Here is a 13,370-nt window from a genome sequence, read left to right on the forward strand (position 1 = left end):
ACCTTAGATTCCTGAGTTAAGAATTCTTCCATTTCTGAAGGTGACAATGGAGGCAAATCCCTGATTGCTTTGTAATAAGATTTTACTTCCTCTTTGTAGGTTGGAATATCCTTGGCATAGAGAAGTTTATTAGTTGGTGCTTCCTAAAAAAAAAAAGACGAAGAAAACAGTGATCACCCCAAGAGTGAAAACCATGGGGAATATATGGCAGTAACGCAGCTGACCCCCCACACTGTTCCTGCCTGGCCACGGGTCCCTGCACAGGCCCTCCTCAGCGCTGCTGAATGACTGACTGCCATCCAGATAGCTCTGGTGAGTCACTATTATTTTCAGGCAGATTAAATGCTAATATATTCTGCCTTCCTTTCATAAAGGAACTAAAATTATTATTTTTGCATGATTTGAGTTACTGTAACAATGGAACTTATTTCAATCATACTTCATTACTAATGGCTGTAAAAAGCCTGAATTAAAACATTTGCTCTCCTCCTCACCCACCAGGGAATTTTGGCATTTATAAAAGATCTGATTGTAGGTCTGATTGAGCCCTTTATATAACCATGAAAGTGGTAAGTAGCTGGCAGTGGTGGATTTTTTTCTGCTTGTCCTGTTTATTTTAATAGATCAGTGTCCTCAGGGAAGCAAGCGGTCATTAGAATTGGTGGATCTGATATCTGATTTTGCAAAAGTTCCTTGGCAATTTGAGTGTTTTTATGTAATTACAACTGGTAATGTTAAAAAATAAGCGATTTTATTTTAAAAGTCATTATTTTTCACAAAATTTTAAAAAATTCTACTCAAGGAAGATAGATGAGTTACGAACAGGGCCAATGCCCCAGCACATTTAAAAATGTATCGTCTCTTAAAGGCCTTCTACCCGAGACCCACTGCTCAGCTCTAAAGATTTTCTCAAATCCATCAGGTACAGGACCCGCTCAGTTTAATATGCTGGGTGCTTGAATGGGACCAAAACATCGCTTTCAAAGTTTGCTCAGTATTTTTATCTTTCTTTGCTTTCTTAGGGCTTTTGCTCAGCAAAGAAAACCATTGTAAAAACAATATTGATGTTTTGACAATAAACAGACAAACTGATGATGTTAGAGATCTTGGGTAAGGTTTTCTTCCCCACACACAATTTGTTATATTCAAGTAGATTCTTTTTAGGTACATTCAGATGGAATTAATATGGGCCAATTTCAGTAGTTTCATACTTTGGATTTATAGCTTATTAGTGTCTGCAGAATGTTTTATACTTTGTCGTAAAGAGTTCTGCAATAGGGTTGGGATAATAAACTATTTTGATTTTCACTTAGAAAAACTAGATTAAGATGGAAATAAATGAGAGATTTTAAAGAAATTTTCAGTGACATTGTTGACTATTTCTTTTTAGCTGGTGTAATTTAGACCAATTCTTTATTATTTGAATATTTTCAAGAAAGAGTGCTTCAGACTCATGGGAGTACATACAAGGCATACTAAAGCTGGGCCTCACCTTCCCGAGTTGCTGCTCCGTGAGAGAAAACGCGTCCATGAATGCCTGGGCGATCACTGACAGACAGCCATCTATGTGTGGCGTCTTCTTAATGTCAAAGACGAACTGGGGGTTCTTCAGGATGTTGACCCAAAAGCGAAGAGGAAGGCTGTTCCGAGAGAGATTTCTTTTCAAAAACTGCCATCCCTATGACAGGGTTACTCTGTTCCCCAGTTTGTAGAGGGGCGGGTTTGTCCCTGTTATTGAAGGATGCAAGTCTGCTTTGCTGAGAACAAGCAAGGGCTAAACTGACAGAGCTCCTGAGGGAGGGCTGGCAGAAGAGTCTGGGGTGATATTGACAAGACACATTTTCTCCAGACAGCCCTAGGTATGTATGTCAGATGGGAGGGCCAAGGAGAACATCTCAGCGGATCTCCAGAACTGACCTTCTACCCACAGTGCTGCACCCTGGCCTAAGCCCCATCTCCTCTCACCCCCTTATCACCTCCTGGCTCCTGACGCTAATTCTCTCTCTTAATCAGCTCATGGCCCTCTCCATCCTCCTCCAGATAAAAGCCTGGACCCTCACCTCCTGCTCCTCTCACTCATTCTCACCCACTGGCCTCCTCACTGCTCTTCATGCGCACCAGGCCAGCCTGTGCCTGAGGACTTTGCCTTTTGTTGTCTGTCTTCCTGAAACTGTTTTGTCCCAGAGAGTCTCATGGTTTATGCCCTCGCTTCTTTAAAGGCCTGGCTCACATGTCATCATCTCTGTGGGGCTCCTGACCTCCCCTCCCCCTCCCCCTCCTGTCACTCTCTGTCCTCTTTCCCACTTTGCTGTACCAATCACCTTCTAATATACTGCAGCTTACCTATTTGATTTATTGTCTGTCTCTACCTATTAGCATGCAAGCTCTGTGAGAACATGGACTTCTGTCTGTTTACTTCATTTCTATATCTCCAGCACCTAACAGTTGTTGGTGCATAGAAGGCACTCAAATAATATGAACTTGGGGAACATTCAAACTTCTTTCATTGTCTACTTCGCAGCTCTGGCCTAGCTAGTTACCTCTGGGATATGGCTACTGGGCCTCTTGATAGCTTTACTGTCCTGAGACTGAAGCACAGTAATCTCTATTTTGTAAAACTGCTGTTTGAAACTGCTGTTTGAAATTCTCTGCTATTTTTAGATAGTCCCTTGTTCTGTAAGTCAACTCTGTCATTTTTAGATGGTCTCTTATTCTGTAAAATAACTTTGTTTTTTAGCATAAAGAATAGAAAAGATAAACTTAACGGTCTGACCTTGCAAGCTAGCCATCTAATGTAAGGGGCTGACACGCTGATACTGATAATTTTCTCATGCCAGGTGTTTTGTTAGATATGATATGTACTCAAGGTTACAAGTTATCTGCAAAAGTAATATACACAAAGACCTGAAAAGATATAAAAAGAGAATGCTTCCTTTGTTTGCTCAGAATTTGACAGAGAGATTCTGCTCTGAGCCCACATGTAATAAAGACTCCTAACTAATTGGCTTGTTAAGGTGCCTTGTATCTAGCTTGCTGATTTACGATACAACAAGACCACCCCTGCTCAGTGCCACAATCTTCCCAGGGAAATGCTAGCCAGCAGCACCCAGGCCTCGTGTGGGAGTAGCAGGGCCTGGGAGTAAGGCTGGAACACAGGAAGGGAAGGAGCCAGAGTAGGGTTGGGATAGACCCAGATTAAATGGGAAAAGATCTGAATTCTGGAACCTCAGCTTTTCGTACTCATTTTAAATGGCCTGGTGAACCTTAATACCTTGACCTGCCCAGAGGAGCTGGGTCACATTGCAACCATGTGCAGAGTATTTCAAATAGAAGCGATGAGCTATAGTTCTCTACCGAGGAGAAATGTAGAATAAATCTGGATGCCTTGCCTTAGCTTAAGGTAAAATGCTAAAAAAACAAAATAAAACACAATCCTTTGGCTAAGTCTCATGGTATCTGAGTACTGCATTTGATTAAATAAAAGCAGAAATTTCTCTATAGAATTGGAGTATAGACAGACAGCTTGGAAATTGCAAAATGATGAATTCTCTGAGGGATAAATAAGAGTTCTCTAATGGAAAACTGTATGATAAAACCACAAAATATTTTTTCATCTTTTGCCGGTCAAGCTAAACTTGTTTTAACATTCCAAACAAAGGCTCTTTTCATGCATTAAAGATAATAGAGTTTGTTTATTTTATCCTGAAGAATAGGAGGCTCTATATAGGAATGTTTTTGTTTATTGTTTAAAATAGTCACAGCAAGAAACTGCTTGGCCGTGACAGCCTACCAAGCCGAGGCTCTGCTGCAGGCTCCCGGGTCCTCTGGGCCACCACGCCCCCTCTCCGTCAGATCCTGCCCCGGCGCTTGCACAGTCAGCAATCAACTGATATCTGTTCCCACCTGTTTGTTTTCCAAATATGTACGACATCGGGATCAGTGATTTTCTTGTTTTCAGCCTGGGCGTCCAAAAAGTCAAAAAAGTACTTTATAGCAAACGGGGCTCTGCTGTTAGGTAAACTCCAGATGCTTCTAAAAAGTTTTTCAAGCACAGAGTGGATTGCCACCTAAAAGATACAGAACGTCGGCTTAGGAGGTAAAACAAACAGGGTAGTGGTTCTGCAAACATGGTGGAAAATGAAATCCAAGCTCCGAGAAACTGATGTGCAAACAGGCTGAAGAGAAGCCGACGAGGCCAGCACGCGCAGTCCGCGCCGGTTTAGATTTGGTTTGGAAGCCTCTTGCTGATAACAGTATTGTTTAGTCGGGAGGAAGGATACTGGAAACATCTAGCAGTAGAAATGCCCGTTGTAGGGCTGTGTACATAAACCAAGAAGCCACGGAGGTCTGGCTTTTATTAGTTACGCTCAGCCTGGAAACACTCAAGTTGCTCTGTTCCCAGAATCTTTCCTGTTGCATATAGTTCTATCATGGAGCTTCATTGTGTGCTTTCCAAAGCATCTGAGTGTTTTATAAAAACCCAATAGGCAGCTTTAACCGGTTTGGCTCAGTGGACAGAGCGTCGGCCTGCGGACTGAAGGGTCCCAGGTTCGATTCCAGTCAAGGGCATGTACCTTGGTTGCGGGCACATCCCCAGTGGGGAGTGTGCAGGAGGCAGCTGATCGATGTTTCTCTCTCATCAATGTTTCTAACTCTCTATTCCGCTCTGTAAAAAGTCAATAAAATACATATTTTAAAAAAAACAAAAAACCAATAGGCAGAGCTCTGTGGGGCAGATGAAATAAAGAGGCGCTGGCTGTTCTCTACCCATTAAAGAAGCCCTCTCAGCCCCAGCAGGAGACAGGGCCAGGTGTGGGTAACAATGGCATATATGCTGCCAGTCATTTCAGAAAAAAAGGGATCACCCCAGACTTCTGTTAATCCCACTAAAAGCCAGATAAAGTAAAATTTGCTCCAAATTTGGTATTCTACTTATGTTTACAAGTAACACTTTTATATGTGAACAGAATTCTTAATTTTAAAAGGAAAAATAATTGGTAAGATTTACTGGGCCTGTATTCACTGACTCTCCCACCCCTTCATTTTATTTGCAATTCAAAGAGGGAGTTTTATTGCTCATCCCTAATAACAAACAAAAAGGAGTAATTATGCTGTCAACCTAAAAAACAATAGTGAACTGTGGCTAAAGGGACTGGGAACAATATTAAATCCCTGATTGAAGATGGTACAGGAGAAATTTGTAAAATGCTGTTATCTTTGCAGTTTATAAAAAAGAAGAAGGGGGTAGGAAGTGTTTACAATTTAAACTTGCATTTTGCGTTGCTAGAAGGCACCAGAGATTTGTAACTTTTTCACACTTCAGTGGAAATTAAATCAAACATATTATACACCCCCAGGTGGCAGGAAAATGTGCTCCCTGGCAGTGCATGTACCTTGGTCGACAGCAGCTTTGTCAGATACATTTCTTTTACTTTGAACTTGTGCTTCCCTCGATGTCTCTTTCCTTGCACGTCTTGGAATGCTTCCGAATCTGGTAAAATCTAAAGGGAGACAGAGCAGAAGCATCACCCAAAGAGACCAGTCTTGCTGTGAAAGCATTGGATTCAGCAGGGAGCACAGAGGTGAAACTCACCAAATGGCAGTGGTCATCCGAGTATTCCACATCTGAACGCCGAGGGAGAGAAAACAGCCCGGTTAACACCAGAACCTCGGGCTCACTGGCCTTCTCATAAAATGCCCCGTTTGCGCTATGCAGAGTGTACTTGAGCTCGTCATAGCTACATTTCCCCCTTGCTGTGTCTTAGGACCTTCAGAACAGATTGGGCCTGGGACTGGAGCGGAAGCAGGTTCCCTGTCCCTGGAAGAGTGGAAACTGGCCAAGATCACTTGCTGATCATTCTCAACTACACCCAGGGGCTACAAGGCACCTGGCAGTGAATAAGACAGATCGAGTTCCCACCCTAATGGAATTTACATCCTAGCCAAGGAGAGAATTTCATGTACTAATTACACAATTATTTAATTACAATTGTGATAAAGATTGTGAAGAAGAATTATATGCCAAGAAAGTATATAACAAGGGCCTGACCTAGTCTGGGAGGTTTCCCTGAGGAAGGGAACCGATATGGAGCTGAACCTAAATGTACGGATAGAGTTAGTCAGGCAAATGGAAGAAGAGGGACAGGTGCAAAGGTTGTAAGGTGAGAAGGAACTTGACCCTTTCTAGGATCTGAAAGAAGGGCAGTTAGTGGAGCTCACAGAGCAAGCAGGAGAGGGCAATCTTGTAAGAAATGAGGCTTTAAGGGGTGGTAAATGGAGGGAAAGAAGGGTTGGCTTTTTGTTTCGAAGATTAGAGGGACTGGCTGTGTTGCTGTTGCCTCTTGGCTGAGCTGCTGCAGGCTCTGGAAGTAGGTGCTGGGTCCTCAGGGCTGGGTTGACAGAGGGGTGATGAAAGGGCAGAGGGGCAGGGGTTCGGAGGGATTAAAATAATGGCTCTCAGCTGGACTGGGTAGGAGGAAGGAAGCAGATCCCCAAATAACAAGCTCTGCAAAAGGCACAATCTGGAGTGTGAGACACAGCCCTTCACTCTGCAGCACAAGCACGCCGATGCCCCCGCAGCCAGAATGAGGCCGCCCGTGCAAGAGGCTCCTCTCGCTCAGCCGCAGGGAATGCTGGGCGGTGTCCTACGGCTACCAAACTGTCCTGTCCATTTCCCCGGGAGCCCCGCGTTTCCTGTGTGAACTGGCCAGTGCTACACCCAGCAGGCTCCTGGACCTCCACCTGTGAGAGCAGCCCGCAGGCCAGCCCAGCACCTGAGGGCTGAGGACTGACTGACCGGCTGGAACTGGACCCTGCGGCTTTCTCAAGGCACCATCAGTGTTCTCTGCCCGAGGCTAGCAGGCGGCAGAAAAGAGTTTAGAGCCGTGGTTCTCAACCTTCCTCATGCCGCGACCCTTTAATACAGCTCCTTGTGTTGTGGTGACCCCCAACCATAAAATTATTTTCGTTGCTACTTCATAACTGTAATTTTGCTACTGTTATGAATCGTGATGTAAATATCTGATATGCAGGATGTATTTTCATTGTTACAAACTGAACATAATTAAAGCATAGTGATTAATCACAATAACAATATGTAATTATATATGTGTTTTCTGATGGTCCTAGGCGACCCCGTTCGACCCCCAAAGGGGTCGCAACCCACAGGTTGAGAACCGCTGGTTTAGAGAGTGGCCTAGTGGCTCTTGCATAAAAGCTGCCCCTTTAGTTTGCCTCTTCTCCACTTTCTGGGAATTTTGCAAATGCTATCGTCAGCCATCCTGCTGAGGAGCTGGCAGGACACTTCAAAGGCTGCCTCTGCCCAGGTGAGGGCTGGGCGTCCTGCTAACCACTGTTTACAGGGTCCTGTCCTCCTTGCAGGGCTCACGTTCTTAGGGCGAGAAACAGAAAGGGCCGTTCTCGGCTTCCAGGGAATTAAGTGGCAAGAGCTCAGCCTCCCCTCTGGGCCACACGTCTGATACTCTACGGCTGAGTGAGAACAACAGATTGACATTATGTTGGTTACCTGAAGTAAAATTTGCTATCTTCTTAAAGACTTTTATAGTGGATCCATTTGATATCTGAAAGCAGAGATAAAAAAATATATGAGTTTTCAAAATTTAATGTATTTCTCAACTTCACCCAGCAATTAGAGGGCTGGCTGGATTTTATAGTCTCACTTAGTAAATCAAATACTTATGAAGAATTCCTATGTTCTGGGCACTGTGCCGGAAGATGGAGCTAAATGATGAGCAAGACACTGTCCTCAAGGAGCTCCCAGTCCTGGAAAGGAGACAGACAAGGCAGCGAGAGGGAGGGAGGCCGGTGCCGGAAGGGGGAGCCCAGGTGCCGCAGGACCCACAGGAGGCGGCTGGCCTGGGAGAGGGAAGAAGTTGGGTTCCTACTGTATTAATGAATGCTGAGCCAGGTTTTCACAAACTGGCATATAAAGCCCGTGTCTACCCCTTGATAGAGCAATTTCCCACCTAGGTATACACCCAGCAGAAATCAGTACCTATCCTGATAGTAAACTATTGGTAATTGCTGCATACTGGAAACAACCCAAATATCATCAACAAAATGAATAAATACTTTGGGGTACAACAGAATATTATAAAACAATGAAAATAAGCAAATTAGCCCTGGCTGGGTGGCTGAGTTGGTCAGAACGCAGTCAGGACGCACACAAGAATGAACCAATGAATGCATACCGTAAGTAAGTGGACCAATAAATCAATGTTTCTTTCTCTCTCAAATCAATAAATACATTCTAAAAATTAAAAATATTAAAGAAAGTGAGCAAATCACTGCCACATGCCGCAGGGATGACCTCACAGTGATCTTGAGCAAAAGAAGCCCAACACAAAGAATACATAGTGTGAGTTCATTCACATAGAGCTGCATAAAACAGAACTATGATGTCACAAGTTCAGAGAAGAGAGCGGGGTGGTGATTGGGAGGGCCGGGCTTCTGAGGGATAGTAATGTCCAATTTCCTGACTTGAATGGTAGTTATGGGAGGAGCTAGTGATAACTCATTAGCAGTGCACTTATGATTTGTTCTCTTTTATGCAGGTGTCATCATACATACATACACACACACACACACACACACATAAACACACCATATATATATATATATATATATATATATATATATATATATATACAGTCCTTGGGTTACGTCGGACTCGATGTACGTCATTTTGTGGTTACGTCACCATCTCCCATTTATTTATAAAAAAAAAAAGTTCCATCATTTTGACATATATACATATGTGCTTTATGTTTTTTATTATTTATTTACCACAAGTAAAGGTCAAGAATTGTTATCTTTCTTTTAAATTTTTTTACTGTTTCACTTCGTTATTGCTGTGTATGTGCTCCATGTAAGTGACATAGGTGCTTATGTAGGTGGGTTCCGACTTAGGGCGAAAATTGCATTACACCATAGGAACGGATCTCTGATGTAACCTGAGGACCTACTGTACATACACACACACATTATATATATATATGTATATACATGTACATACATATATATACACACACACACACATTCTATATAATAAAGAGCTAATATGCTAATTAGACTGGATGGCAGAACGACCTTCCAGAATGACCTTCTGGAATGACCAATGGTCAGGGGGGCGGGGCTGTAGGACCACAAGGCAGCCGGGGCTGCAAGGGCCAAGCCCCTTGCACAAATTTTGTGCATTGGGCCTCTAGTTTTATATATATGTATATATATGTATATTCCTGTATACACACACACACATTTTATATACTTTTGGATAATCTTCACCTGAGAATATTTTCCCATTGATTTTGAGAGAGAGTGAAAGGGAAGGGGAGAGACAGTGAGAGAAACATGGATGTGAGAGAGACACACTGACTGGTTGCCTCCCGCAAGCTCTCTGACCAAGGTGCAGGGATCCAGACTGCAACTAAGGTATGTGCCCTTGACAGGAATGGAACCCTCAACCCTTGAGTCTGGGGGCCAATGCTCTAACCACTGAGCACCAGCTAGGGCAAGTGTCTCCTATTTTAAAAGGAAGCTTGTAAAACCATAAAAATTGCATGCACTTTTAAACAAAAAAATTTTTAATTTAACTCTTACTTACAGAAAAGTACCTAACATTCACTAATATAAAAGTATACAGCCCATTGAATGTTCACTCAAGTATATACCTGTGTAACCAGTACTCACATCAAGATATAAAATTATATTTCAAGGCCCTGAGAAGTACCTCCACTTCCCTTCCCAGGCAATAAAGATCCCTTCCTTTTCTGACTTCCATCATTATTGATTAGTTGTATCTGTTCTTGAACTTCATATAAATGGAGTCATTCAGTATATATTTGTGTGTCTAGCTTCTGAGGGTCAATATTAAGGTCTGTGATGTTTACCCAAGTTGTTGCAGCTACCAGCAGTTTGTCCTTTTTAAAAATCACTGTGTATTATTCCATTGTGTGAATATACTATAAAAAAATTGCCGTACAATAAAAGAAAAGGGGTACTGACACATGCTACAACATGAATGAATCTCAAAAACATTATGCTAAGTGCAAGGAGACAGTCACAGAAGACCATGGGGGTGCAATCCCATTTATACAAAGCATCCAGAATAGGCAAATTTCTATAGACAGAAAGTAGATTACTAATTGCCTAACGCAGGGGTTGGAGGAATGAGGAGTGCCTGCTAACGAGTTCAAGGTTTCTTTTTGGGGTGATGAAAATGTTCTAAAATTAGATTGTGGTAATGATTATACAACTCTGTAAATGTACCAAAACCCATTGAATTGTACGCCTTAAAAAGGTGAGCCTTATGGTATATAAATGTTATCTCAGTAGAGCTGTTGGAAAAAATTGCTGCAGATTTAAAAGGTACACGTTTGACAAGCAAATGGTTTTACTCCATTCACACGCAATTGCAGTGCTGTGTGCAGCCTGTTTGGGAGATAAAGAGGAGCTCTCTCACCTGATGGCTTCTAGTGTACCCCTCCCACCCGGCCCGGGGACCTGGATGCTCAGAGGCAGAGGCGGCCTCCATCCTTGGGAGGAGCAAACTGCTCAGAGGGGCGGAGGGGCTGCTCCACAAAACAGAAGAGGCAGATGGGGCCACAGCAATCCTCACCCTCAGCTGGGGACTGTGGAGGGGAATCAACCCTGTCCTTTCTGAGCATCCTTAGCTCAGTGCGTCCCCCCTGCCCTGAAGCTCCAAGGCTGCTTTGATTCTAATACTAATTTGGACCTGGCCTTCCCCAGTTTGGAAAAAAGTAGAAACTTGGGATTTCTCGTCCGGCCTGCTACATGTTGGTTATCGGCATGTACAACCCAGCTTAGCAAGCACAGGGGATGAAGGCCTAATCTTCAGGTTGCACCCACAGAGGCAGGAACTCCGAGGGAGCCAGCCCTGGAGAGGCCCCAGAGCACAGCTGTCCAGCCAGCTGTGTCCCGCCAGCCGCTAAGGCTAGGCCAGCGGCCCCAGTGGCTGGTGCTCCCGACCGCTTGTGGGGCGGGCTCTGGGCAGGGGCTGCTGGGCCTCAGGCCTCTGTGACGTGTCTGAGTGAGGATTCTGGACGCTTAACTTTGACTCTGCTGTTATTACCAAACGTCTTCTTTCCCCTTGAGCCCTTCATTGTTTTCTGGCCGATTTTTCAATTATCCTCCGCATTTGATGCAATTAAAGTGAACTGTGTGCAGGCACCCCTTAGCGATCCTCCAGCACTGAGTTTGGAGACGGTTTGAAAATAGTTACAAGCTCCTCCGCATGAAGACCCGGATGTGCTCTGTTTCAGAGCCAATAAATACCTTTTAATAAAAGGAAGCTGGTGATTCATTCTGGGTAACTGTCAAAGAATGAATCCCAAGAGGATCCCGCGGAGGGTTGAGCCAATACTGTTACTGTCAGACGCTTCGCTTTGCCAGAAGCGAGCACCCTCGCTCCATCATCACGAAGGCCACGATGGCCGGCGATAGGGAGCGCTGCCCGAAGTTCACCCGGTTTCTCAGGCGCTGGCACGGCCCACTGCTGCCCCGTGCCGGCGGCGAGAGCGCGGAAGCAGCGTGCCGTGCCCAGGAGGCTGTGCTCGGGAAAGTACCTCCCGCGAGCAAGGGTGAAAGCACTTTCTGAGTGGACGGCTTGTGTGTTTTGGGCAGGGACGTGTGTGAGTGAGTGTGCTGCCAACTTTCACAGCTGTTCCGGGCGGGGCGGGGCACTCCCCCATGTGACACTTAACACCAGCGGGAAGGTGTGGGAAGGAGGGTCACTTTGAGCAAGTCAGCTGCCACCTAGTCGAGGACAGAAAGGCCGTTTTGAAAAGCGCCACAGAACCCAAAGTGTTAAAAGTCTGTGCTGTTCGTTCCATCTGAGGGGCTCCGAAGGCTTTCCTAAAAGTGACTCATTAATCCTCCCGCGCCCTGTGAGGCAGGAGCACCCTCTGGGCTCCTACTTCAGGAGTGAAAACCAAATTGAATCAAAGGAAGATTAACGCCGCTGGATGGGTCTGAGGAGGAATAATCCTCCAGCTCAGAGCAGAACCGGTCCACACGGCAACTTCACACTAAGTCCCTCCCAGTCCTGCGGTGCCCCGGGTTCGATGTGACCACATGGCCACGCGCCCGCCGTCCACGAGGGCTGCCCGTCGGATGCTGCGGAGATGGGTGAGTGTTTCCACCCCCAGCACTGGGAGAAGGGACCCACGTCAACAATTTAAGGTGACTCTTGAAATAAACAGAAAACTAACGTATCCTCCAAACCATCTGCAAGTGAAGGTGAGATTTCGTTCGCTAAAGTACTACCTTTATGGCATAAGTTGAAGATAATTCCATAAAATGGATTTTCTAGAAATATAAGCTTGAACTTTATGTAACCTTATGAAACTGACATTTTTATAGGTAAATATGGTCCAATATTGACCATTTCATATGGTTTAGCCTAAGAGGAAAGCTGGAATTTCCGCCTAGAAATTTTTATGGAAAATTATGAATAAAAAATATTCATATTTAATTCTGAATGTTGTCTGAAATATTATAATATTTTCCTTAAAGAACAAGCCTGAAAGCACAATAATCAATATAAATCACCATGTGGAAGCCCTTGCTGGTAGCTCTCCTTCCTAAAACCGTGTCATGTGAAAATAATTCTATTCCACTAGCGTCCCAGCAGCCACGCGTCAATACCACTCGCCCGTTTCCTTCTTAGCTCTTCTCACTGACACCCCAAGGCCGGAGGCAGATGAAAAAGGAATCTTTTTCTTTCAGGGCCAGAGGGGTGACCTTGCTCAGTCCTTCATGGCGGGTGGCGGGCTCATCAGAACATTCTCAACAGACTCATCAAACCACACACACAGTGTCTGGCAGCCTGGACAGGCTCCAAAGGGTTCTCAACACGTGGACACACTCCCTCTGTGTGCCTGGGATTCACCCGGGCCAGGGGGCCACCCCCCTGAGGACTGTTGGAGAGAACACGAGCTGGGCCCCGAGCTGGGCCCCGAGCTGCGCCCCGGGAGGCAGCGTGGCCTCCGGCAGTGCCGAGACTGGGGCCCTGAGCGCTCCGTGCCCTTGGGGCCGGCCTGGTCAGCTCTGGGGGCCTGAAGGAGGCCTCCCTTCTGATGAAGGCAACTATGGTGTCTTCAAGGAACAATGTTAAAGTGGGATTAGAAATGAGGAAGCATTCCGATAAACCCACAGACGTGAGATTCATCGAAGGTTTGGGGAGGTTACCTTACGAACTGACATCAGGAAAGGTAACTACCCGGGCCTCTCCTGAACGGGCCCGGCTCTCCAGCCAGGCGGCCTCAGCGCGGAAGCTTGGCTGAAAGCCTGGTTCTGAGCAAGGGGACCCCTCTGGCCCGAGAAGACCACTT

At 45.2% G+C, this 13,370-nt stretch overlaps 2 protein-coding genes across 2 annotated transcripts in view; one reads left to right on the top strand and one right to left on the bottom strand.

The window, feature by feature from the left end:
- The window catches only part of CEP83 (centrosomal protein 83), a 155,049-nt gene that overhangs the window by 137,299 nt on the left and 4,380 nt on the right, over window positions 1-13,370 (top strand). Inside the window, exon 17 of the mRNA XM_081083733.1 lies at window positions 100-312. Within this exon, the coding sequence (XP_080939859.1) occupies window positions 100-120 (21 nt within the window). The 3' untranslated portion in view covers window positions 121-312. The remainder of the gene's footprint in view (window positions 1-99; window positions 313-13,370) is intronic.
- The window catches only part of PLXNC1 (plexin C1), a 168,114-nt gene that overhangs the window by 2,497 nt on the left and 152,247 nt on the right, over window positions 1-13,370 (bottom strand). The window contains exons 24-29 of the mRNA XM_081083729.1: window positions 7,526-7,580; window positions 5,594-5,625; window positions 5,394-5,501; window positions 3,904-4,067; window positions 1,493-1,640; window positions 3-143 (exon numbers count right to left, since the gene is read on the bottom strand). Coding sequence (XP_080939855.1) covers window positions 3-143; window positions 1,493-1,640; window positions 3,904-4,067; window positions 5,394-5,501; window positions 5,594-5,625; window positions 7,526-7,580 — 648 coding nt within the window. The remainder of the gene's footprint in view (window positions 1-2; window positions 144-1,492; window positions 1,641-3,903; window positions 4,068-5,393; window positions 5,502-5,593; window positions 5,626-7,525; window positions 7,581-13,370) is intronic.

The sequence above is a fragment of the Myotis nattereri genome (genome assembly GCF_964212035.1).
Source record: "Myotis nattereri genome assembly, chromosome: 2".
Lineage (NCBI taxonomy): Eukaryota > Metazoa > Chordata > Mammalia > Chiroptera > Vespertilionidae > Myotis > Myotis nattereri.